General features: G+C 35.0%; 1 protein-coding gene across 1 annotated transcript in view; it reads right to left on the bottom strand.

Annotated features, from left to right (window-relative positions):
• The window catches only part of UBA6 (ubiquitin like modifier activating enzyme 6), a 75,561-nt gene that overhangs the window by 6,269 nt on the left and 42,359 nt on the right, over window positions 1-26,933 (bottom strand). Inside the window, exons 19-32 of the mRNA XM_075544252.1 lie at window positions 26,414-26,595; window positions 22,562-22,667; window positions 20,932-21,021; window positions 20,735-20,815; window positions 16,983-17,111; window positions 13,576-13,627; window positions 13,431-13,494; window positions 12,076-12,145; window positions 11,205-11,276; window positions 8,073-8,190; window positions 6,456-6,649; window positions 5,342-5,469; window positions 4,646-4,733; window positions 4,353-4,447 (exon numbers count right to left, since the gene is read on the bottom strand). Coding sequence (XP_075400367.1) covers window positions 4,353-4,447; window positions 4,646-4,733; window positions 5,342-5,469; window positions 6,456-6,649; window positions 8,073-8,190; window positions 11,205-11,276; window positions 12,076-12,145; window positions 13,431-13,494; window positions 13,576-13,627; window positions 16,983-17,111; window positions 20,735-20,815; window positions 20,932-21,021; window positions 22,562-22,667; window positions 26,414-26,595 — 1,469 coding nt within the window. The remainder of the gene's footprint in view (window positions 1-4,352; window positions 4,448-4,645; window positions 4,734-5,341; window positions 5,470-6,455; window positions 6,650-8,072; window positions 8,191-11,204; window positions 11,277-12,075; window positions 12,146-13,430; window positions 13,495-13,575; window positions 13,628-16,982; window positions 17,112-20,734; window positions 20,816-20,931; window positions 21,022-22,561; window positions 22,668-26,413; window positions 26,596-26,933) is intronic.

Raw genomic sequence — 26,933 nt, 5'->3', positions numbered from 1 at the left:
GTTGCCTGAGTCATAACAGTAGCAAAATTAGTTATGAAGTAGTAATGGAAATAATTTTATGGTTGGGAGGGTCACCACATCATGAACTGTATTAAAAGGTTGCGGCATTAGGAAGGTTGAGAACCAATGATAAAAGAGTTTTACGGGTTTGTGTTAAGACAAGGAGCCATATATCTGAGTGAGATGTCAGCTAAGTCCATATGGAAGTACACGAGCCTGTGACTCATTAAAGACTAAATAATAAAATTGAAGACTAGAGGGAATGGGATCAGTGTTTAAAATCTGAACACCTGGATGACAGTGAGGGCCCAAAATTCATTTGTAGAATCCTCATGTGGATTAAGTGTCTACTGAATACTTCTGATCATATACCAGAGATGCGAATAGATTTGCTATTAGATTGCACTGGAAAGTGGATTCATGCAGACGTAATTACATTAAAATTTAACACCCTACCACTTGCTCTTCCTTTAGATTTAAAATTTGTTATTTTTATGAGTTCCTGCTTTCTTTTGGATTGAGGCTTTTCTCAGTATGATTTTTATATGAAATCCATGTGTGGTAGTTACATAATCTGTTGTGAATTTGAGACTTAAGCATGAAGGGGTAGAATTCAGCCTGTCAATCAGGTCACAGTTTGATGACCTCGTTTAGAGGTAGAAGAGATAAATAGCTTGCTGGAGACAGGACACATACACACTCATGGTGAGATATTCCTGGTAAGAAGACACGTGGAGCTAAGCTAAAGTCCTAGAGCCATGTGGAGAACCCTGCCAGCACTGAGATACTTCCACTGCCACTGGTGCCACAAGACTTTCCACTCACTGGTTTGTGATCTTCCTGCATTCGGCATTAATGCATGTGTTGCACGAGGAATTTATAGACTGGTATCAGATATGGGCTATTATCAGACTTATGGACTGGGCTGCTTTTTCAATATACATTTATTCTTTGATATAAAGCTCTTTCTTATACACGAGTATCTTTGAAATTGTTTCTCTAGTCCACCCAGGCTAACAAACCATGTTAGCTAAATTCATACAGTAACTATATTAATTTTCTTAGGGCTATGATAGAGGTAGTTGGGGGGGGGGGGAAATGGGGAGCTAATGATAATGAGTATAAGAATGAAAATCATATTCTAAATTTGATTGTAGTGATTGTGTAACTCTTTTTAATATATTTAAATCATTGACCAGTATATGTGAATTATATGTCAATAAAACTATTAAACATTTTTATCCTGTTTATCATGCTGGCTATTGGTCCAGTTGTAAGGATTTTTTTTCTTTACATTGAGTTGTAAACTATATTAAAGGCTGAATCTTCATCAGCAAATACTTCCAAGTTCTCTTTACTTTCAGCATGCAGAGTTGTGTCATCTGTGTATTACAGGTTTTTAATAAACCTTTCTTCAATCTTGATGCCTTGCTATTCTTCATATATAGTCCAAGTTTCTGATTAGTAGCAGATGTTTGCATTTGTTTCTTCTCATTTTTAGTTGTGTCATCAGGAAATGAAGGTCTCACCTGGGTGCAGTTTGCTATGCATTGGCAGCTTGCGTGTTATGATGATGCTAAAAGCAATACCACCAGTATTTCAAATTATTAAGCAGGGACCGTCAAGGTGAACAGTTTTCAGTAGAGCTACCAGATGCATCACAAACTACAAAGGCGAGATAGGCTGTGGATGCCAGTGGAACAATGTCATATAAAGCCTCTCAGAATATGACTGAGGAAGCGCTGCCTTCTCAAAGAGAGTCAACCATAAAGGGGAGGTGTGGGAGCGGGAGCAAAGCTTCCAGGACTTTCATTTGCTGATAGGTATGGCTCGAAATGGAGGAAACAACTGAAAACCCATTTGTGGTGAAAACCCGTTAAATGGATTGACATGATTCTTCCATCAATAGTTTTTATAAGTCACTGGGCAGGAATATGTAAATAAAGTGAAGAGGGTTCTAACTTGGTAGTAGTCAGTTTCACCATTCCTATGAGAATATGTTAGGCATGTCAGAAGAAGGAAATATCAAGATGATCAAGAAAGAAGTGTTACTCGAGAGCATGCTATGCTAAGATCAGAACACGGAGTAAAAGGAGATTACCAAAGTGCAAGTATAGATGGTGATAAATATAGAGTTTGGGAAAAGAGGAATCAGCAAAGAATCAAGGAGTAAGGGAGCATAAAGAAAGCCAAAAGTATCTTGGAAGCCAATGACAAAAAAATTGTACGAAGGAGGAAAGAATGACCAGCTGTGACAACTGTTACTGACAGACCAACTAAGTCAAGAACTAAGAAATGATTATTTAGCAACATGAAGGAAACTGTTAATCTTAGAAATAGGCTAATCAGATGAGAATAGGCAAAACTGAAGTAGAATAAGGTTAAGAAAGAAAACTTGGAAAGGAAGGATCAGAACAGCAGGCAAGTATAATTCTACCAAGGAATAGTGTAAGAAAGGAGCACCAAGATAAAGGGTTGAGCCTGGAAAATGCGGGTCAAGTGGGTCAACATAACATTTCTGAAGATGGGAAAGACGACTAAGTCTCTATGCAAGGAGTATGATCCAACAGAGACTAAAAGCTGATTCCGGAGGAAAAAGTAAAGACTGCTAAAGAATGCCCTTTAATAGGGAGAGGGATGGTGTTCTTGTATACACCTTAACATGAAAAATGTCTTCTGAAGACCCTTACTGGCAACACTGATTTACATTGGTTGGCAAGATAGATAATATGGAGTGTCTTGTTCAAAAGAGGGGAAAAAATGTTAGCACTTAAAGAAAATTCCTTGAAATTTCTCTGCAAAAGTTTTACTAGGATTATCTATTGTAACTACTCAGAATCTAACTAAGCTGACATTGTACTATTTTAGAAAATAGGGTATTAGAATGATATACAGAGATTCACATATGCAAAAAAAAAAAAAGTAAAGTGATAGGGACCTAAATTAGCAAGGTCTCCTATTCAAGTAACATTCAGGTTAGAGTAAACCTTATACCAACAGTTTATATACAGGGAGGCTTCAAAAAGTTGATGGAAAAATGAAATAAAAAGTTAACAGTTTTTTTCATGATCTTTTTGAAGCCGCTGTGCCTGTCTGTAATAACTGTAGAGATTTCTCTAAACTCTCACTTCTAATTCATGAGTAAACCCTATAGACTTTACAAAATAGACCCCAAATCAAGCCATTTTCTATGTCAACTGCCACCATCCTGGTTGAAGCCACCAGTGTATCTGGCAAGGATTATCACCAAAAGCCTCCCAACTGGTTTAAAGTACCTTTTCTCTCCCTCCTATCTAGTCTCAATAAAGGGATCAAAGGTACTTTTTTTTTTAAATGGGAGACTATGTCACTTGGTTAGAATAAGTTCCTCTTTTGCCCAACTCCCATGTTCATGACCTTCCTTATATCAAATCATCACCAGTAGCAACTACACACCAAGTTTAATTAAGTTAATACTATTTACATTTTCCCTATCTCTTGAACCAATTAAGAATATTTTCATTGCAGAGCCTTTGACCTTAAAATCCCTGAATTCAAAACTTCTTACAAATGTCATTTTTGCTTTCTCTCTTTGAGTCTCTGTACAAATCCTTCTTCATCAGGTAGGCTTTTTTCAGATCCCAGAAGAATACTATTATAGCAAACTAAAACATCCATTCCCCATACTATTTTTTTCTCTTTATTATGCATTACTATTTCCATAGCATTTTATCACCACCTGACAAAACATACTTATCTAGTTGTTATGAAAGATTCTGGAGGTCAACTTTATTTTGCTTAATATGGTATCCCTGAAATTTAGAACAGTGCCAGATACCTAACAGGTATACTTAAAAAAAAAAAAACTTAAGTAAATGGGTAAAATTCTGTGGCATTTTGGTTTTGTTACTCTTATAATTCTGGTCATTGGACATGGATCTACCTTTACTCACTATGTTGAAAAATATCAGATTTTTAAGGCGACTTGCTTAAGAACTCACTCTAGAAAGTAAATTCACAACGGTTTTATACGCCTATGATTTTTTCTTGAAAGGTAACCTTTTGGCATACTCTTCATCTTTATGGATGCCATTAGGGACCCAATTTCATTAAGTCGATTCTGATTCATAATGACCCTGTCTAGGATTTCTGAGGCTAAGATGGCAGCTAGTCTTATCCTTCTCAGACTGAGAGGCTGATGGATTTACACTGCTGACATTATAGTTAGTTCAATGCATACGTGCATGCCATTAGATAAAGGTAAATCACATGTTTTTATTTGAACTTTTATACTCTATATTTAATTTTCTAGTGCATCATTAGATTAGATTTCAATTCCTGTGAATCTTTCACATACACTATTTGATACTCACGTTAATTTCAACCTTTTAGCATGACCAGGCATTACAGGAACATAAAGCATCTTGACTCCCTGTACAACCATTGTTGGCTCAATTCCATATTTTTCCTAAAGTTAACACACAAAACAGAAAGTCAAAACATCATCCAAATATAAAATTTTGGGTTATAATGTTGAGTTACAAACCAGTAAAAAGAGACTATAGAAACTCCTGTTAAATACTACTGGTAACCTTAAATGACAGATATAAATGAACAAAAATAAACTCAAAATTATGTATGGACCAAGTAAGTAAAAGTGCCTTACTTTAACAGCATTTATGAAATCCAAGAGGGTAAAATCTTCTTTTCCATTTATAATCCATCTGTCCCAAATTGTAAATGATATTCCATTCCTGTTGTAAAAAAATTAAGACACATTTCATTTTTTCCCCTTTAATTAAAACACAAATCCCAGACCAAAATTAAGCACACAAAAAAGTAAGTTCACTGCTATCAATTCGCTTCCAGCTAAGAGTGTCATGAGATTAGTGATATACATAGAGCTAGAAAGCAACATCAGGGGGACAACTTCTCAGAATATTTCAGAATCTTGTTTCTCCATCACACTAAACAGGTAATCATTTTTTATGAGTAGCTTGGTGATCCTTTCATTAGCTAATGCATGTGTTCTTCTGTCTGTCTTTCTCTCTATAACAACAGTTGTATGGGCTTCATTTTCAGGACGTTGCCATTTCCTAATGCTGTACAGGTGGGCCGTTTCCAAATAGAATCAACAGTCAGATAATATAATGCCTTGTAATTCATCCGACATAGAAAGACACGTATCGAACAATAAACAAAGCATAATGCTATATAGTACTTTTAAAGTTCTTTGGCTGCGTTCAGCCAAGAAATGCCTCAGGGAGATAATATTTGATTTGGTTTTACACAAATAAGAGGAGTTTAATCAAGCAACGATTTTATTTTACTTTCATTACATGCGAAAGTCCTTCATGCTTACCTGATTTCAGTTTTTCTTACTTCACATGTCTCTGTAAACACTAAAATTGGAATGGCTAAGTTAAGGAAACAATTTTTGTAAGCTTCAAATGGATAGCCACCAGCTACTTTAAGCATCTCCAATGCAACCTAGGTTAACAACAAAAAAAGGTGATCTGATTATATATAACAGGCTAAATCATCATCTATTTAATTTTCCTAAATCATTCTGAAGCACTTCCTTATAAAAAGTAAAAAACTGTTATTTTACTGTAGTGCAAAGTACTTCTAAGTCTCTCCACATTTAGTACATTTTATACTTACAAACTGTTCTGGACATGAACAAAATTATTCAGAAAAGTTACTAATTTGAGCATGTAATTTCATATGTAGAAAGTCACTTACATAGACTCCAAATCTGCTACGAATAACAATATAGTACTAAATAGTGAAGCATAGCATTTGAACACCATACTAAATATCCTGAATCATTAAGAAATAATTTTAATGGGAACAGAACTAAATGAAAGTATCACAGAACGGTATGTACCGAACAAGATGTGTAGAAATACGTATTTAAAAAGAACTGGAAAAAAAAGGACTAGACAAATCAAAATCTTAAGGAATTCCAAAGCATTGATAGAAATTACAATTGTTTTTAACAGCAAAGAACTTAAATCTACTCTATCAAAGAATAAAGATGATGGCAGTTAATTTTATTCATAATAAACAGAGCCTCTGCTCTGTATATAGAATACAAATGTTATTGATAGGACTATTACCTGTAAGAAAAATTCTAATTTATTTATCTTGAGCATAGTTTTTTTTATATTGAAATACTTTTTGTTGAAATATTCAAAGTAGAAAGCCTCTTTTTCACCTGTGGAGCAGCTGCTGGTTTCAACCTGCTGACCTTGCAGTTAGTTCTATATAAAACCTATGCCACCAGGGATCTTTTCAAAGCACAGATTACTGTATTTTTAAAATGTTTACAATGACAAAAATATGATCAATAATTTACCCCTTCACTCTAAAATCTGAGTGACTAGAAATGGTTGAAGGGTTATAGGAGGTTAATAAACCTAAAAGGCAACAAAGAAAAACAACATTATAGTTAGAATTGTCAATAAACTCACCAAACCAGACACTGCAGCAGTGGATGTTGCTATAGCAGGTATAATTTTACCAGCTATACGTTTTGTTTTGAAACGGTTAGCTGGTTCAATGTTATACATCTTGGCACGAAGATTGGATGCAGCTGTGATGAAATCTATATGTCCATTATTATCATCATCTTTTTCAAAGGAAAGTACTGCCATCTGAAGGTCACCTGATAATAGAAATAAAAGTGTCCAAAAATAATAAAGCTGTAACTTGGTAAAAATCAATTTGAGCTTATTACTACTGAAGAATAAAAAAAATAATTTCAAAGATGGGAGGATTAGAAAACTGAAATTATTGGAAGGTCTTTACAATGATGTACTTAATATTACTAAATTAGAAGTCTCTATATAAATAAATGCTTGCCCCTTCAGTGAAGATAGAAAAACACAAAGATAAATAAGGTATGTATAACAAGTCATGTTATCTTGTGGTTTACAATAAAAATAACTGAAACTTAAGACAATATTCTAAAACTGATCCCATAAGCACTATTCTGGAACATTTTCTCTCTCATAACTAAATACAGTGGGCCAATGTAGCTCTCAAGATCATCTTGTAAACAGGAGTAGCCTGCTCTGTGAAGAAATGAGAAAATAAGAAAAGGTAGTATGTTGTATTAAAATTAAAATTATTAAGTAAAAACAATTACCTTTTACTTGTAAATGAAAATTTTAAATCATTTTACATAATTTCTCTTAGAAAAGTCATTGGTACATGCACAACATTAGAGAAGTATGGAACTGTTGATTTGTAAACAAAATGATGGTAAACAGGACTAAAAACATTGATGGTTGCTATAAAAACAGGACTTTATGGACTAAAAGTACTGTTTCCCTATGTTTTGATATTCAGTATCATTTAAGAAAAGTGCTTCTGGGTCAACTTAAAAGTCCCAACTGGAGGTTAAGAATCTAAGACAGTGGTTCTCAACCTTCCTAATGCCGCGACCCTTTAATACAGTTCCTCATGTTGCGGTGACCCCTTAACCATAAATTTATTTTCGTTGCTACTTCATAACTATAATTTTGTTAGCTATGAATTGGGCAACCCCTGTGAAAGGATTAGTTAAGCCCCCAACAGGGACACGACCCACAGGTTGAGTATCGCTTATCTAAGAGAGATGTTTCCTTTTATGCCTATAACTTAATTGCGCCTAATAATTAAGTCTATAAAGACCCCATTTTTGTTATTATGGTAGGCACAAATTAAACTGAGATCATGAAACAGAAACAAAAACTAAAGCAAAGCCGTTACTTGACTTGGAAAATTAAATATCCTTTGTGGATGGAGATGCCAACAAACCAAATAAATCCAGGTCTGTCAAGTCCATCTCAACTCACAGCAACCACAGAGGGTAGACTGCCACATTTTCCCTGCAAAGCCACTGGTGCGTTCTAATCACCGACTATGCATTAGGACGAGAGTTAGAAAATGGAGAATTTAGTCAGTTTAAAGACTATCAGCGACTTCCATGTGATTATAAGCTCAATTAAAACCATTGTTATTATTTAATCCCACAAGCCTTTGGTAGATCTTAGTGAAAATAAAGATACCCCATTCAAAATCTTTTGATAAATTCTTGCTCTTACGTTTGGTAGCTTCATTAGCTGAAATAGCCTTTTCTAGTTGGAAAATAGCATTCCTCTCATCTTCACTGCTAATAGGAGCATGATCCGGTTTCCTGGCAGATTCATCTGTTTGAACAACCTTTAAATAGATGTCATATTTTTGTTAATGTTAATATAGTCTACATCTATTTACAGTTACCATTATTTCCATTTATCCACCTATCAAAGAAAGTTGTATTCTTTCCTCCATTTTCATCAGATTATTAATTATAGTATTCATATATTTCATTAGTAACTAATAGTATTATTACTTATATATATGTCTACAAGTTTATTGCCTCACTCTGGCATGTACATTCTGTAAGAATAGGAAATCTTTATTTATCTTGTTCACTGAGACTGCCAATATACCTAAAACAAACTTGTTCCTAGCAGCCTCCCCTTTCATTGAGTCTATTCTGACTCAGTGATGCTATGTAGCTTTAGGTTTCTGAGGCTGCAAAACTATGCAGGAGCAAGTAGTCGTATCTTCCGCTCGGGGAGTGGCTGGTAGGGGTTCAACACTTACCCAATAGAGCCATCAGTAGGTGTCAAAAATATATACTGAATACGCTCTTAAGCTTTAAGAATTCCATACTAAAATAAATGTAACATTAAAATACCCAAGCCAACTCATGTTTCCAATGTAGTATAAGTATCATCAAAATCTTTACAGCACACTTTTAAAGAAGAGTGTGTCTCCTCTCCCTTCATAGGAAAATTTACCACCAAGGGTAGCACATACCACAAAAAATTAAGCATATAAAAGTACTTACTAATACAATAGTGAAAACAATATTAAAATAATTAAAAATCAAACAAGAAACTTAGTTATATTACCACTAATAGTATTATTCCCTCAGGATAATTTATTACTTTAAAACTATGTAGAGATCTATGCAAGACAGATAATATATTAAAGCAAGAGCATTTAAAAAAGTTATTGAAGTCCACTTCCCAAATTTGCATCTAGGAGTTCTGCCAGTGACAAATTATTGGTTCCCCGCTATGCTTTTTAAAAATATAAGTCATGGGCATTTTAGTTAGCAAACATACCTACTGGCATAAATTCAACTGATAATATTTTCTTCTCTAAAATAAAAACTTAAATGTGTAAGACCGAAAATAGCACTTATTTCTTAAAATTTGAAGTGGCTTGCAAAGGGGCAAATAGAATGGCTGTTTCATGGATAATTTTTAGAATATACAAGGAAGATACATAGAATTTTTATTAACATTCCCAACATTTCTTCCTCCTTCCCACATTATTTACCTGGTAAAATGTTAACCCAATTTCCCTAGCTATACTAAGTCTCTGATTTATAATCCACCCTCCAACCCGCAACCCAGGTACCTCTTAACTACTTACATGCTATTACATGCATGCAATATACATGAGGTCTTCAAAAAGTTAATGGAACATTCTTACTATGAAAAAAGGAAACCTAGATTTCAAAAATAGTTTTGTACCAAAATAAACTCATAGCAACTTGCTAAAACAAACCTGAGCGCAAACAAGGATAAAGTATCAGTTTGTGAAGAGCCCCTATTACTTTGGGATGTTACCATCAAAAACTAGTCCCTGGGAAAGGATATCATGATTGGTACATGGTCAGCGAAAAAAGGGAAGATCCTCACTGAGATGGCCTGAAATAATGGCTGCACCAATGGGGGCAAACATAAAAATTGTGAGGATGGCAAAGGACCAGGAGGCATTTCTGCCTTGTGTTAAGAACTGACCAGTGGCCCCTAGCACAACCACAACCATTTCCTCTTGCTTCCTTCAATAACAACTTCTGCATTGATGATCTTTCAAGGACGTTTTGTGCACATATTCCTATAGCCATGGCTTTCTCACTCCATTGTCAGTATGCCTGGCTCACTTTCTTCAAGGTTCTGCTCAAATATTACTTAACAAAAATGCTTTTATCTTCCACCTCATATGAAATGATAACTCATCACTCTATATCCACTCCTCGCTCCATTTTTTACCATTTAGCATTTATCTTTACATTACAGTATTATATACTTACTGTCATTTTTTGTTTATTTATCCTGGCCTTCATTAGAATATACTTTCCATGAGAACAGGAATTAACTTTTATAGAGGTATTGGCCTATTCACATATATTTATATGGCAATACACTGAGGTAGTGCACAGACTTTGGGCCTCTGCTTAAGTCCTCCCTCAACACAAAAACACTTTGGTTCTAACATTCTGTGATGCTTACTCTCCCGGCAAGATCGCTGATGACAAAATGCGTGCGCAAGCAAATGTGGTAAAGAAAGCTGATGGCACCTGGCTGTTTAAAGATACAGGGCCTGGGGTCTTAAATAAGCGGCCACCTAGCAGAGAAGCAACAAGCCCACATGAAAGCAGACCAGCCTGTGCAATCATGAGTTGTTGAAGAGATCAGGTAACAGGCATTAGAAGACTCAAAACAAACAAACAAAAAACCCTATTGCTGAGAATGAGGGAAGTTGGAGCAGAGACCCCAAAACCATCTGTAGACAATGGGACATCCCCTCACACAAGGGATGAGTCAAGCAGATCGCAGTATAGCACCGATGGAACACACAATATTCCTGATTCTTCGAGGTTTCCTGACCCGCCCCCCCCACCCCCATCATGACCCCAGTCCTGCCTTTTAGTTCTGGCTAGACTGGAGCATGTACACTTGTACAGATAAGAGCTCACAATACATGGAATCCCGGTCAAATAAACTTCTCAGGAACACAAATGGGAGTAGCGATACTATGAGGGGAGGGGGAAATGGGGCAAAGAAGGGGGAACCGATTGCAATGATCGATTGATCGATGAATAGCCACCCAGGGGGAATTAACAGCAGAAACCATGGGGGAAGGGAGACAGTGGTCAGTGTAAGATATGAAAGTAATAATTTATAATTTATCAAAGAGTCACGAGGGTGGGATGGAGGGAGGGAGTAAAAAGGAGCTGATACCAAGGGCTCAAACATGGAATAAATGTTTAGAAAATAACACTGGCTATCTCTGTATAAATATGCTTGAAATAATTGATGTATGGATTGTTATAAGAGCTGTTAAAGAGTCCCCAATAAAATGATCTTAAAATATTTAATTTTTAAAAATACCTTGCTGGAGGGTTTGAATTCCTCAACCTTAACTTCAGAAAGAATATTCAAGAGTGCATCTGCTGAGAAGTCCTGTTTAAAACAAAAAGCATAATTAACAAATGTATATATCTTTGAAGTCAACTATCACTCTTTTGTCTCTTTCAGAAAACCAGTGACTAACACTATTCGTACAGAAAATCAAAAGCAAAACACACAAAAAAACCCTGTACAATTTGAACTAGATCCAAAATAGTGAATGTTAACTATAAATCTGGTTCCATTATATTACATCAAAGACAAAATGTTAATCCAATTTCCTTAGTCTGCTCAAAAGCATAACAATTTAGTTCTAACCTATTTGTGAGGAAAAAATCACTAATATCATCTGCTCTCAATAGGTCAGTATTGGGATCTTCAGATGTTAGCCAATGAGAGTGGGTATGATAACAAGAGTAAGAAATGGCATATAGGGCAGCATTTTTTAATTTCCTGAAAAGCATATAGAACAGTATCACATATTAAGTCAAATAAAAGTTTAACAAGGAGATTATAAATATTTTAAGTTGCTATGAAACTATTCTCTTTGGATTTTCAGAATTATAACTAAAGTTAATGCACAGGTTCTATATGCTCTAAAAATAATTGACTGCTTGTATGAATTTGGCTATTTCACTAATTAAATTTAGAAATGTTCTATTTTCTTCTAGTTAGCAATATTGCAAACAACTTTAAATTTTCCTGTTACAATGGATAACAATGGAAAAAAGTGTTAACTATGGTATTTACAATACAAGAAACACATTTTAATGAAATTAGTTGGGAATTCATAAATTTTTTTGCATCAAAAGTTGGTCTGTTATCACTTGCTAGGGCCTTAAAACTATCTTACCTTCTCTGTAAATTGAACGCAATATATAGTAGCATATAGTTTTGCAGCACTCTGAATGAAATTGAAGTGCCTAAGGAAATTAAAAAATAAGTTTAAATATGCAATTATGTTTAATTAAGATTTTTAATCTAAAAAAGGTGTGGAAAATGACATTTTTATTTGCTATATGATTAATTTTCAAAAAGCTACAAAGTGGTATTCTGATCTGAACCAAAATATTATGAAGCTATAACAGAGAATGCACCAAATTTCTCTTCTCAGAAAACCTTACATCCGAGTATAAATAATCACTGCTTTGAGGTTTGGGCGAATAACTACAGATAAGATAAATTGTGCTAGTCAACTATGACCTTTAGTGACCCTATACTATATGACAGAGTAGAACTGCCCCTGTGTGTTGCTTCAATTTTTTATCTTTTCAGGAGAATAAAACCTCATCTTTCTCTCACAGTGACTGTTGATTCCGATTGCTGATCTTGACATTAGCAGTTCAATGTAAAACCCACTACTCCACAGAGCTCCATAAAAAAGAAATTATAACACATTTGATCTTAGAAGAGTAGGTAGCATGTTCAAACAAAACCCATGTATTTTCTTAAAGATAAAAAGTTAAGTTTTAAAGGACCACCAAAATAAGGTGACTAAAGCTTAAATAAGTACCAAACTTAAAACCTACACAATCTTTCACTGCCATTGAGTCAATTCTGACTCAAAAGGATCCTATAGGACAGAGTAGAAATGCACCCTGTGGGTTTCCATGACCATTACTCATTATGGGAATAGAAAACCTTGTTTTTCTTCTGCAGGGCAGCTGTTGGTTTCCAATTGCTGATTTTCGGGTCCACACCCCAATATGTAACCACTGTGCCACCAATAACACCAGATGAGAAAAACTATCTTTTGAATGGCAAGCTAAGTGGATTCATTAAATCTATACATGTAAGTAGGTGCTTTGGTGACACAGTGGGTTAGGCTGTTAACTGCAAGGTCAGTTCAAAATCATCAGCTCCTCTATCTTCCCTTAATGAATTATAGTTTCTGAAACCCACTGGGCAGTTCTACTCTTTCCTATAAGATTGCTGTAAGTTGGATATCCACATGATGGCATTGAATTTGAGTTTTTTGGGTGTACAATTGAGAATCTAATGCACACCCAATATAAACACTGTGTGCATATATTTATTCGAAGACTAGCTCCTTTGAAAACCACCAATTTAAGACTTTCTATGAGGTTTAGCCATCGTTTCTTTTTATTTTTAACCACTTTCATAACTGAGGTTCCTGAGGATTTCACCTAGTTGGTTTTTTTTAAGTGCAATAAATGACACCAATAAATAAAACTGGAATATACTTACAGAGGTTCATTTAATTCAAATTTTATTGGTGCAGGAGGCCTTTTTGGTGATTGCCAAAACAAACCTAACAAAAAGATACAAACATTTTCAATATAATCATCTAGTAATACATGAAAATTACTTCTCAATTCTTGGTTATACTTACTGCCATCTTTTAATCGTGTATCCAGAGGGAAACAGTGAAGAAGTTGAAGAGCCTAAAGAAAATAATGAATTCAAATTAAATCTATCAAAATTATCTTTGGTAAACATTTTCAAAATTTAACTTTTTTAATTTAAATTTTTATAGTCAATATATATGTAAGAATCAATGGTTAAAATGGATTAAGATACATAGTAAAGTTCCCACCACTCTTTTTCATTTTACTGGGGGCTCTTACATTCCATTAATTCTATCAAGCATATTTGTACACATTGCCATCATCCTTTCCAAAACATTTTCTACTTGAGCCCCTGGTATATTTCCCACTACTCTTGTATTAGTCCATGCATATGTTCTGCTGCTGACCCAATACTTGGAGCAACTTCTAAATCTTTTTAAGCTTTTACATGTTTGCAAATTTTACCTACGTCATAATGTGTATCAGAACTTAACATTATCTCTCCATGGCTAAATATTATCCCATTCAAATAGAAAGGTGTCATACTTTACATAGTTTCCAGAGCTAACTCTCGAAAGAGAAAGTGAAAACATAGGAATGCAGGGAATTTTCTATGGTTGAACCTGTTCATATTAAAAAAAAAAAATTGAAGTATTTAAAAAAAATCTACAGAAGATAGAGCTTGAAAAAAGAAATGTCATTGATAACAAAGGTGTGAGGCAGAGTCCTACTATTTGGCATTTACTTTTATTTCCTGAAAGGTACCACTTCGAAGTCTCCAGCATTTTGGGTGTTTGTCATCTACAATCAAGAAACATTTAAAGTGTGGTGGCCACACAGACCATGATGCCGGGTAATTAACCTCAGGAAAGTAGATGGATATGACTTAGTAATACATATTCATTCATACAATCAATCTGTACAATGCAATGAAGCTGATAAAAAGTTTTGAACATAGGAAGTCGAAGCGCTTCAGACTGGCAAGAGTACATGCTCTTGGTCCTGAAGACAATGAAAACCTCCTGCTAAGACCGTTGATGGCCCTGCTCGATCTCTCTCTTAATTTTTTATTCTTTCTGGTTAAAATAAATAAAAATACTCCATGAGCTTCTCTGGAGAATGGACAAACCATGGAGGATAGGCAGGGGCTTGGTGACTGAAAGTGTGTTGACTTAGCTTACCGAGGCTAATTCTGAGAGGAGCTAAACCGTCAGAGAAAACGTGCCACATGATTGGCTAGCAATAATAATGCAGATGTGGAAGAATAAACTGTATCCATTTCAAGTTTCATGCTGTTACTACTAGTTTATGATAATGGTGGAATTTTCCCACTTTGCCCCTTTTTGAGTGCTTAGCGTATACACAATATAAACAGGAATGGAAAAAGATCATACTTTATTGGGTTTTGAAACAAAAGGGAGATCAGGAGACAGCAAATACAAAATTTTAAAAGTCAAGAAGTAAAAAAACCCCCAAACCCCATAAATATACATATATTAAGATAAACTGCCTTTATATTATGATAGAGTATGCCCTGCTCTTTCCCTTTATAATTTCTCAGAGAATAAACACAGAAATGAAAACATAAGTGTTTTATATATATGGTTGAACTCTTGCATATTTAAAAAAAGTCAATGATGTTATTAGGTGCCATGAAGTTGGTTCTAGTGCATAGCAAACCTATATACAATAGAACAAAATACTGCATGGTTCTGTGCCATCCTCCCAAATGTTCCTATGCTTGAGCCCACTGATACAGACGAAGTATTAATCTTCTTTTTCGCTGTGCTTCACTTTACCAAGCACGATGTCCTTCTCCAGGGACTGTACTAACAGTATGTTCAAAGTATGTAAGGCAAAATCTTGCCATCTTTGTCTCAAAAGAACATTCGGGCCACTTTTTCCAAGGCAGACTTGTTTGTCCTTTTACCAGGTATTTTCAATATTCTGCTCTAGCACAATTCAAATGTACTGATTTTTCTTTAGTATTCCTTATTCAATGTCTAGCTTTCACATGCACATGAAGCAATGGAAAAGACCATGGCTTGGGGTAAGCACACCTTAAGCCTCAAAAATAATATTCTTGCTCTTCAGTAGAATTACCTAATCAATGTCTTTTAATCTCGTTCATGGACATAAGACACATTCATGAGAACTCCAATGTATTCTATGTCTATCATGACATCTATTGGTCCAGTTATGAGGATTTTGATCTTTTATAATGAATGGCAATTTTTGATCTTCATCAGTAAATGCTTCAAGTCCTCACTTTCAGTTAGCAAGGGCATGTCACTGGCATATTGCAGGTTGCTAATAAGACTTCCTCTAATCTTGATGCTGCACTCTTCTTCATATACTCCAGCTTCTCTGATGATTTGTTCAGCACTGACCAAGTATGACTACATATGGTTAGAGGATAAAGCCCTGACACGCACCTTTCTTGATTTTTAAACCAGGTAGCTTTCCCTTGTTTTCACACAACTGCCTCTTGATCCATGTACAAGTTCCAAATGAGCACCATGGAGTGGTGCAGAATTCCCATTCTTCTCAAGGTTATTTACAGTTTAATTTATTATGGTCCAAAAATCGGAATGCTTTTGCATAGTAAATGAAACACTATAAATAAACATCTTTCTGGTATTTTCTGTTTTCAGGCAAGATCCGTCTGACATCAAAAATGTTATCCCTTGTTCTGAATCCTGCTGAACTTCTATCAATTTGACTTCAATGTCCTGTTGCAACCATTGTTGGATGATCTTCAACAAAATTTTTGCTTGTGGGTATTATCAACAAGACTTCTATAGTTTAATCATTCTGTCAGGTCATCTTTCTTTGGAATGGGCATAAATATGGATCTCTTCTAGCCATCTGGCTAAGTAGCTCTCTTGCTGGCATAGGTGAGTTGAGTGGTTCCACATAAAATACATATATATATTTTAAAAACCTGAACGTAGACAGATCTTGCATTAAGAATATCAATGATGAGAAAGGTGTGAGAAAAAGAAAAATAAGGAGGAGGAAACAACATACTCTATGAAGTTGGTACCAACTTAGGATGCTAATTATACAGGTGAGGAAATGATAAGAAAATAGTTTTCAGATATGGGTAGCAGAGCAAAAGTCCCACAAGATTCATGAATAGCTTTACTTTCTCTTAGAGTCTTACTTCTACGTAAAACGTGTTATTTATGCTAAAAATAATATTTGAAGGCCAATGTTGACATAACTGACAAACCAACATGTTAAATTGTATTCTTTAACTGAGCAATTATTTTAATGGATTATCTATAATCAATCAAATTCAAGCAATTAAAAAAACCTAATGTCTATCAAACTTGCTCCCATTTAGTTAATTTCTGAAAATCAGATATAAAGCATTTCAAGTCAGTGAAATTATTAAAATAGCTAAATGAGTCAAGGTCAGATGAGACCTTAATGCATACTTACTTACCTTATGGTTGAAATATTTTTCAAACTTTAATCTTGCTAATGCTACACATTGGGACCAATTTCTAGGTCTCTTGCTAAGTAACTTAACAACTTGAAAACAGCCTTCTAAATTGTGTCCAGTTTGTATCTTCTAGAAAGGATGACAAAAAGAATGTATTTTCAGTTAAACATATATACACATAGTATTAGCCCCAATTTGTATCATGATTAAAAAATCTACTTTCAATCCATTCTTTCCCTATCTCTTCACCCTTTCTTTTTCGAGAGGTGAATGGATGAGATAATACAAGAAAAGCCTCAAATTTCATATCTCACAAAGTATGTATTGTCTTCCATGTTCTTCTGAGGTGCCATCGCTTGACTCACAGACCCTACACACAATGACTCATCTTACACAATCCTTACAATTATGTTTGAGTCAACTACAGCCACCTTTTCAATTCATCTTATTCAGTCTTCCTTCTTTTCCCTAACTCTCCATTTTACCAAGCATGATTTACTTTTCCAGGACTGATCCAAAGTTTTTACACTGAAGGCAAAAAGTTTTGATTATTAGTAAGTGCTTCAACCTCTTTGATTTCAGTGAACAAAATGGTGTCCCCTGGGTTATCTCAGGTTGTTAACGAGCCTTCCTCAAATCCCGCCACCATATTACTCTTCATAAAGGTAGATTTTCAGATTTACTCCGTACACAGATTAAGTATAGTAAAAGGTTACAACTCTAATGTACACCTTGCTGATTTCAAGCCAGTATCCCTTTGCTGTGTGCAAACAATTGTCTCCTGATCCATGTATAAGTTTCACATGAGCACAATTAAATGTTCTGGAATTTCCACTTTGTAATGTTATCCATAGCATGTTATGCTCCAAAGTAAAATGCCTTTGTGTAATCAAAAAAGTATCTTTCGTATATTCTCTGGTTTCTGCCAAGTTTCATCTGATGTGGGCAGTGATATCATTTTATGTCCACTTTTGAATTATGCTTAAATTCCTGTTGCACTGCTGCCAACTTTTTATGAGTTATTGTATGCAAAATTTTGCTAGAATGTGGTATTAATGACATTGTTCAATAAATAACTTGTATTGCAGTGGGTTACTTTTCTTTGGAATAGGGTCAAATAATGGATCTCTAGGTTGCTGTCTTCCAAATTACTTTACTTCGACTAGAGTGAGTGCTTCCAGCTTGTTGAAACATTTAAAATGGTAATCTACCAATTCCTCGAGTCTTATTTTACATGAATGCTTTCAATTCCATGTGGACTTCTTCAATACTACTGGTTCGGGATCTTATGCCTCTTTTTTGATAATCTAACAATTTTCCTTTTTGGAACAGTGACTGTATTCTTTGCATCTTATTTTGAGGCTTCATGCAGCCTTCAATATTTTGCTTATTGCTATTGTTCACTCACAGCGACCATATGTACAACAGAAAGAAAATGTCCGGTCCTGTGCCACCACTGCATTTGAGTCCATTGTTACAGTCACTGTTCATCATCTAATCAACGGTTTTGCTTTTATCAGCGACTTTCTCCTTTACAGAGCTTGATATAGTTTTCTAGGGGCTATCCTCTCTTGATAACCTAAAATACGAGATGCAGTCATCCTCCTCACTTCTATGGAGCATTCTAGAGGTTCGTCTTCCAAAACAGACTTGTCTATAGAATCCTTCATTACTTGAACTTACTTGAGGCCTGAATTTTTACTTCTTTCAGCTTGAGAAATGGCAAGCATGCTCCTCCATTTTGGCTTTCTAACTTCAAGTCTTTCAACATTTTATTTTAATACTGTGTTCTCAATTTGTCCCGACTTCATAATTCCTTGATGTTCTTCAAGTCATTATACAACTTGTCTTTAGTCATTAGTGTTCAACCTACCCTTGAGGTTCTTCCTTAAATCAGGTGGGAAACACTCAGGTTATTAAGAATCCTGGTGGGTAAGCATTATAATGCTTTTATCAAGGTTGGAACCACAGCCACCAGCTGCTCCTCTGGAGTAGATTGAGGCTATTTGTAAAGATTTAAGTCTCAGAAACTCAGAGTCATAATCAACTCGATGGCCAGGGGTTTGGGCTTGGTAGACTGAAAACTTATGTTAGCTCTCAAAGACTTAATTCTATTTAGCTCCAACTTGAACTTACATATAAGGAACTGATGTTCTTTTCTATAACCAACCTCCAGCTTTGTTTTGGCTGATGACAATGAGCTCCATTTTTTCCTTACTCATTCATATAGGTTTTCATATAATTGCATTTCTTTGTATTTCATCTGGTGGGGTCCACCTGTGTTATCACATGTTATTGACAAAGGTATTCAATGATCTCAAATGGTTGACTATTCTAAGAAGTGCTTACTTTCTAGTGTAACTGTTCCTCTTACAGATCTATTGTTTAGCTGAACACAGTACAATGGGAGTGAGTTCAGTTTTATGCTTAAAGGATGACTGACTGAGGATCATGATCTTAGCAGTTATACTAGTCCCCATATGGTCATTAAGCTTGAGTTTTAGAAATTTTTTTGTATGTTTTTGCATTATGGTCAATCACCCCTTCCCCCACCCCCCCACACTCTATCCTGGACCTTCTAATGTGACCCATTTCAGAGTGGTTGGTACTGGTATCCAGGATCCACCTAGTTCTGTTGATCTGATGATTAGAGAAGCTGATGATTGCACAGCCCATTAGTCCAATGGACTGTTTCCATGAGTCTTTGATTTTTCTTCACTCTTTGCTCTGGATGGGAGAGACCAATAGTTGCTTTGATTCCAGTTTTAAAGATTGTTCAAGGGAATGGCTCCAGAAAAGTCTAAAGTCTGTAACTTGAGATTTTGTTTTACATTTCCCTTTTATTCAGGAGTAATCAGATTAATCTTCTACAGTAATCTTATCAAGACACTCATCAATGGTAGATGGGCACCATCCAGGTCTTTTGGGTCTTATGGCCAAGGACTTAGTTTTTCAAGGAGACAATTAGTCCCACATTTCATATTATCATCTTATTCTGGACCCTCCTTGCTGTTGCCCTAGATCATAGGTTCTCAAACTTATTTAGCACCCCTTTCAGAAATAAACAAAAACCACACACCTCCTCAGGGCTTCTCTGGAAATTAAAAATGTTTAAACTATGGCCCATAATAAATGATAAAATGAAGGTATCTGCTTTTGAAATGCCACTGGATCATTCCAGTTGGCCCTCCCGGGAGTGGTATTGCTCAATTTGGGAAAAAACCTAATCAAGACAGAGACCAATTATCTTACATGGTACCTTCCAAGTCACTGAAAAGATTTTAAGATCCCAGGCACTATGCATCAAACTAGAAGGTAACAGAAGAACTAAATACATGATTAAACCAATTAACTCTGATGGTCAATGAAACTATAACCCTAAACCCTTGCAAATCAAGGAACCAAATTCACATGTTTTTGGTTGTACGTAGGAGGTCACATCAGCCTGAGGTATCGCCTTATTGATTGTATACAATACTGCTTTACCCATTTTGGAAGAAAATGATTTGCAAGCAACATAAAATAGAACTTGGGTGGTACAAGTGGTTTGAAATCAGTAGCTAATCTGAATGTTGGCAGTGTGAGTCCCACCCATTATAGCAAAAGAGTAAACACTTTTGGAAGTGATTATTACAGAACACTTCTATTCTGTAGCACATGAGTTGGGAATTAATAGCAGCTAGTAACGATGCAACTTGAAAATAGGATTACATTGATATCAAATGTTAAGTTATTAAGATGTATTGGTTTACCTGTAAGACTTCTTCTGCAGAATGATAGCTTTGCCAAAACTTGTTGAACAATGAAGGCTTGTGGGAAAAGGAACTCTCAAACTATAATAGAGAGGTGGGCGAGGAGAGTGTTCGTTATAAATAGCCTGTTTAAAAGCTAGAAATATCTTCTTGCCTATCTCAAAGAAAATAAATTCATTAAAAAAAAAAACCTTTACCTTATCTCTTGCCCACTGTATAGTGTGTTCGATAGCAGCTGGAAAAGACTTCAGAGTACAAAATGGTATTTCCTCCTCTGGAGGATCCCGCTATTTAATGAAATAAGACCAGCAACAGTTAAGAGAAACAATGGAAATTTATTATGGCTACATTTTCCTTTTTAATATTTTGGTTTACTTTTGAAAATTTTAAGATAATTAAAAATAAAATCTGAACATTGATTCTTTTATCTTCTTTTCCTTTGCCACTAAGAAAGAAAAAGCAAAAAAAAAAACAATCCTGTAAGCACCTAAAACTGTTTAGTAGTAATGCCACATTAAGGCTGACTACATCACCTCACTATCTGGGCAATCCTTTGACATCCATTATGGGTGATGATAATAAACAGAATTCTTTTACTCTTTCCCCAAGTATTAAGGGCACATTTAAATTTTACAGCTCTCTCTAGTTTGAAAAGAATTCCCAGAATCCCTCAATATAATGGGAATTCCTCCATGGGGAAAATTTTTTTGAAGCAAATATATATACATACCCTCCATGTTTGCTATGGTTTCTTGCAAATATTAAATGACTGACAGATGTCTATTCCGCTGCATATAACAGAAATTACTACTGAGGACACCTATATTCAATTATAGGGTAACTTTTGCCTAAACTTACTGGTTAATCCAATCTAAATGACTCATTTTTTCCCTTTTTCACTAAGATGTATATTTTAGTTTATTTTTCCCATTAAATAGCACTAAACATCGAAAAAAAACAAGATAAACCAGAAGGTAAAAAATGAAGTAAAATATGCAAGAAAGGCTTATGGAAAATGCATTAGACTCAAACAGCCATTGAGAATTTGTAATATTCCCTCCTTTGGAAGTCTTTTAATGTAACACCTATTAGACTTTCTTCTTCATTTAATGGCCTTTAAAATCAATTTGTCAATTTAGTGTATTTTCAGTAGACATCATTAGTTAAATTTTGGTTACACTACTACCTATCCATTAAATGAAGAAACTAATTTCCTTTCCCTTTGTAAAAGAATCTGTTACTAATTGATTAGCTACACCGAGCGAGCGAGAGAACACGTGCGCGCGCACTTACAGGTGGCACTCTTTTTTAATGCTCCATCTATTATATAAGATACATAGATACCCTCGCTACACGAAAATACTTTAATTATTTTTCAGTAAGATTTTTAGATGGTCCACCAGTGTAGGGATGGAAATCTAAATAAACAACATTAGGTTTGAATTTTTGACAATGAGACTATATTCCATATGCTGGCTATTATCTAACATAATAAACTGGATTTTGGGGGGGATACTTTTATTCTCCACTACCAGTCTAATTGTTCTTATCAGGCAATCTTTAAACGGAAAAGCTGATGGAAAACTAAACAAAGCACTTTGAAGACTAAATAGCAAATAGAGGCAATTACTCCAGAAACACCAAAAACAAACTTTTATTGAGTTAAAGAAAATAAATACTTTTAAAGATACAATTTTCTCATGTGTATGAATTTCACTGGAACACCAGAGAAAAAGAAAAGTTAAATAAGTCAAATTTGTTGACTGTTGAAAAATCAAAATAAATCTGAGCTTGAAAGAAGAAACATTTATTTTAAACATTACTCACATGACTATTATAGGATTCAGTCAAATGAGGAACAACAACTTCAGTGTGTCCCTTAGTGCCCATTGTTCCAGAGTCTAAGAGAGGTCGTAGATTTGCTAAACAACGGCTAATTAAAAAGATAAATAAGCAACAAACATGAACAATGTAACAAAGGGAAACAGTATTTACTGATTTGAACAGATTTATTTCAGATATTTCTTGGTAATAATACTTCAAGAAACAGATAAATTAGTATCAGTATCAAACAGCACATTCATCACCTTCCACCCCAGACCAACTATAAATTTTGTTGTTCACTATACTAAAATGTTTTCTCATTACTATTATCACTACACCTCCCCACCAGAAACATCAATTACAATACCTAAGGTTTTGTCAATTTTTTTGTTACAGCTTAACTATTAACTATGTTCCCCTCTCATTTCTTGCTTTTTATTTGCTCTTATTTTCTGACTACACTTCTTCTAGCCAACTATAATCTTAAAACGTTCTCTTAAATAATATTAATACTTTCATGCAATACAATATGAATAGAAGTTAAAAAGTACTTCTATAAAATCATGGAAATCTTTATTAAACAAATATCTCAAAGTTTAAAGCTATTAATTAATACTACCAAAGAATTACCACATGCCGCACGGGACAATTTATAATGTTCCCAATAAAATAAGGATGTTTTTAAAAGTGAACCAAGGGCCTATATAAACTACGAATGGAATTTGAGCTTGCGTTTAATCCCAGCTCTCATCTAATTAGTTCTGTCATCTTATTTCATACATGCTCTCAGGAAAAAGTTAACTGAAGATATGGGTGCTATAGCAAAGTGTGAAAAAAAAAAACAAATGATACCTAGCTTATCATTAGGAATAGCATCTGGGTTATAAAAATTTATCTTAAGACAAACTAAGTGAGGTGTCAGTTACGTCCACAGGCAGAAGGGAACCAGCCTGTGATCAAAGGACAGTACATAATTAAATCCAAGATTAGAGGGATGGGGAATGGTATTAAATGTTTAAATTTTGAGCATCCAGTTTGTAGGCTAAGGATGACAGTAAAAGCCAAAATTCCATTTGTAGTATCCTCACGATTAAACCTCTGGTGAATCCTTCCTGACCAATGAACAGGAATGTGAATATCCATTTTACCAGATACAGTGCATTGTAAAATGCATAAATGCAGGTGTAGTTAAGCTAAAATTTCACATCTTATCATCTGTTCTCCCATTTGATCCATTTTAAATGTGTTCTAATTTTTAAAATATTATTGCCTGTTTTATTTTGATGAGTTTTTCTGTTATGTCATTGATATTTTGGGGTATATTTTTGTATATGAAATCCACGAGAAGTAAATCTAGAGATAATAACTGGATCAATAGTTTCTTACGATTATGGTGAGGGGGAGGGAGGGGGAAGTGGAAAGCTAATGAGTGCAAAAAGAAAATGTTCTAAAATGGATTGTGGACAATACAACTCTTTATAATATGATTAAACCACTGAATTAGTTACTATTTTCCATCATACCTTCCACTTAGGCCTATGCAATTTCGAAGACAGTTCTCTCAACTCTCTATCCTATCCTGGAAAAAAATGTGTACTCTTTGGTTCAAAATAGCTTGGGGCCACATGTGTCCTCCTTAGGCTACACAAGGGAGAAAAAAAAAGCACAAACTCACTGCCATCAAGTCAATTCTGACTCTTAGCAACCTTGTACAGGGTAGAATTGCCCCCACTGGTTTCCCAAACTCTTTACAGAAGTAAGCCTTGTCTTTTTCCTGTGGACCTGCTGGTTTCAAATGGCTGATCCTGTGATTAGCAGCCCCATGCATAACCACTACACTCCCAGAGATACTCACTCAGGGGAAAAGGAGAAACAATTCTCCATCAGCCCAAGGCTGATTACGACAAGACAAAGGTCAGAATTGCCACCACCCTCCATTCTTCTTTTACCCTATTCTGACACCCACTGTACTCCACTTCTTTGCTACATTTGATAATCCATTGCAATGTGCCACAGAGCACTGAAAATACAATTATGGGGTTTATTAGGGAAGTTAACAGGTTATTATAAGTCAGGGTCAGAAAACATTAAGGATACAGTCTTTGGGCGACAGCCAAGAGATAAGTCTTTCTCTAGACTTCAGCCTCTCAGTCATGCTGTCCCGTGGCCTCTTTTCCATGAGCAAGGAACCTTGCCTACTACTGTCTCACTGCTTCAAGTTCTCAGTGGTATGGTTTCTCTGCTCAGTCTTGTTAGGGTGCTTCTGCTCTATTTTATGGTTTACAGCCCGATGCCTCCAATGCCCCAGCACTTCAGGTAGGAATCTTGCAAATGTCCACTAGTAGCTGTTCTTTCTTTGCATTCACAGGAATGTCTGTTCCTGCTTCGGAAATGGTTCTCTTATACCTATAAGAATGGCAAAACTGACCCATCTGAGTTTGCACCCTACATTTTATCTGCATGGTTCCACCCAGTCGTTAAGTGGGAATGACAAAGACATTGAATAGAAGAGCTGTAAGTAATACCACTGCAACACAGCCTCCTTGAAGGGCTCAAATCATGTTGAGTGCTGGGAAAAAAAGGAACTCGAAAGGGTCAAGATCAGGGATGCAGGATGGATGAAGTAAGGCTTCCCAATGATATCTGTAGGACAGAAGCTTACTACCATCATAGAATGAGCAGGCACTGTGATATGTGGGAAAAAATTCCTTAGTCCAATAGTTCTGGTCTTTTCCACAAAAATGCCATTGTAAAAAATTTTTAAAAAGAGTCTTTCTAATAATAATAAGCCCTAAAGTTTCCATGACTCCTTGACACTTTGTGGGAATCTATCAAGGTTGCTCCTTTGGAATTCCCAAGGTTTCCCTAAATTTCTAAGCTGTCTTTAAGTGGGTCAGCAGACTCTCTTGGAAGCTGCTGTTCTGATTGGACCATTTTGGGGAAGGCATCCTAATGAAACTAAGATTATCAAGAGAAAATGTATGCGGTTATCCACTGATTGCAGATGTGTTAAAAAGTTGTTACCTTAGGAATAAGCTTGTGGAAGTATGAATTAGAGCCTTAAAAGCAACACTTTTTGACCTCTCACATTTATTTTCTACACTTAAATTTCTTTATTCATTTTCTCTTCTCCCCTTTTTTATATTTGATTTCACACTTTTCAATGATAAACTTTCCTCTAATGATTAATATATGTTCTACCATGTTAAGAGTCATATAAAGACCTAAGAACGATTATATGAGTAAGATATATTAGTTATTCATTCTTCAATTAACATTATATATTAGGCACTGAGCATATCATAGTGGGAAAAGAAATGGGCCCTGAATATAGGGTCAAGTGAAATCACAAACATTAAAGTATGAAATCAATAAAGATAAGCCTATAGAAGGAAAAGTAGAGCGCGCTGAAAGATTATTCCCAAGAATATTTCATGTAGATGTGAGAGCTGAAGTTGAAAGACATTTAGATTTGGAGCTGAGGTACTGCAGAGGAAAAAGGAGTACAGGTTGGTAGATTTGGAGCCAGGGTTTTAGAACAAGAGAAATAGAAGTACTAACGTGTAAATCTCTGAGACAGAAAAGTGTATGATGTCATGCAGCAACCTCTAAGAAATGAAACTGAAGTAGGAGCTGAGGAGAAACTGGTATATTTTAAGCTGGAGTGATAGACAGGCAGAACTCCATTAACTTTAGCTATGCTACAGGTTTTAGATATTTTCAAAAGTATTTTTATGCCTGAAGAGTACAATAGGTAATAAAATATAGCAATAAATGCCAGTAACTCTGTAATAAGTAGGTATGATATAGAAAATAAAATATAATTTTCCATTAACTATAATTTCAAGAACATACCTGTCTACATATCTTCTGGCTTCCACATTATCTAATGCTGTAATAATTATATCTTGTTTAGTATAAAACTCATCATTGTAAATGGTCTCAGTGGCTGGACATACTTTATTCAGATGTGCATCTATCTTTAATTGAGGATTTATTTTCAAGGTTGCACCAGCAGCAGTATAGCTTTTAGGTTTCTAAACAAAAAAAAAAAATTCTCTAAGAAACAGAATAAATGAATGTAACAAAACAAAAAACCCCCCAGATTACACACTTTTAACATAATGGGAGTATTCAATAAAAGTAATGATACCATTTTAATTTCTTGTGTGGAAATTATATGATTTAATAATGTACTTCAGTCAATTTTTTAGATGAATAAAAATCAAAACAACCTGTATTTTATATAACGAGGTGCTTTAGAATTCTAAAAACATAGGCAGCTCGAAAAAATTCACAGAAAAACAAAATCCAAAGATAATGAAATTTTCCCACAAACTTTTGGAAGCTCCCTTGTTTGAAATACTCAGTTAAA

Source organism: Tenrec ecaudatus, chromosome 3, assembly GCF_050624435.1.
Source record: "Tenrec ecaudatus isolate mTenEca1 chromosome 3, mTenEca1.hap1, whole genome shotgun sequence".
NCBI classification, from domain to species: Eukaryota; Metazoa; Chordata; class Mammalia; order Afrosoricida; family Tenrecidae; genus Tenrec; species Tenrec ecaudatus.
The sequence above is the reverse complement of the archived record's forward strand: the minus strand, read 5'-3'. Positions and strand labels throughout refer to the sequence as shown.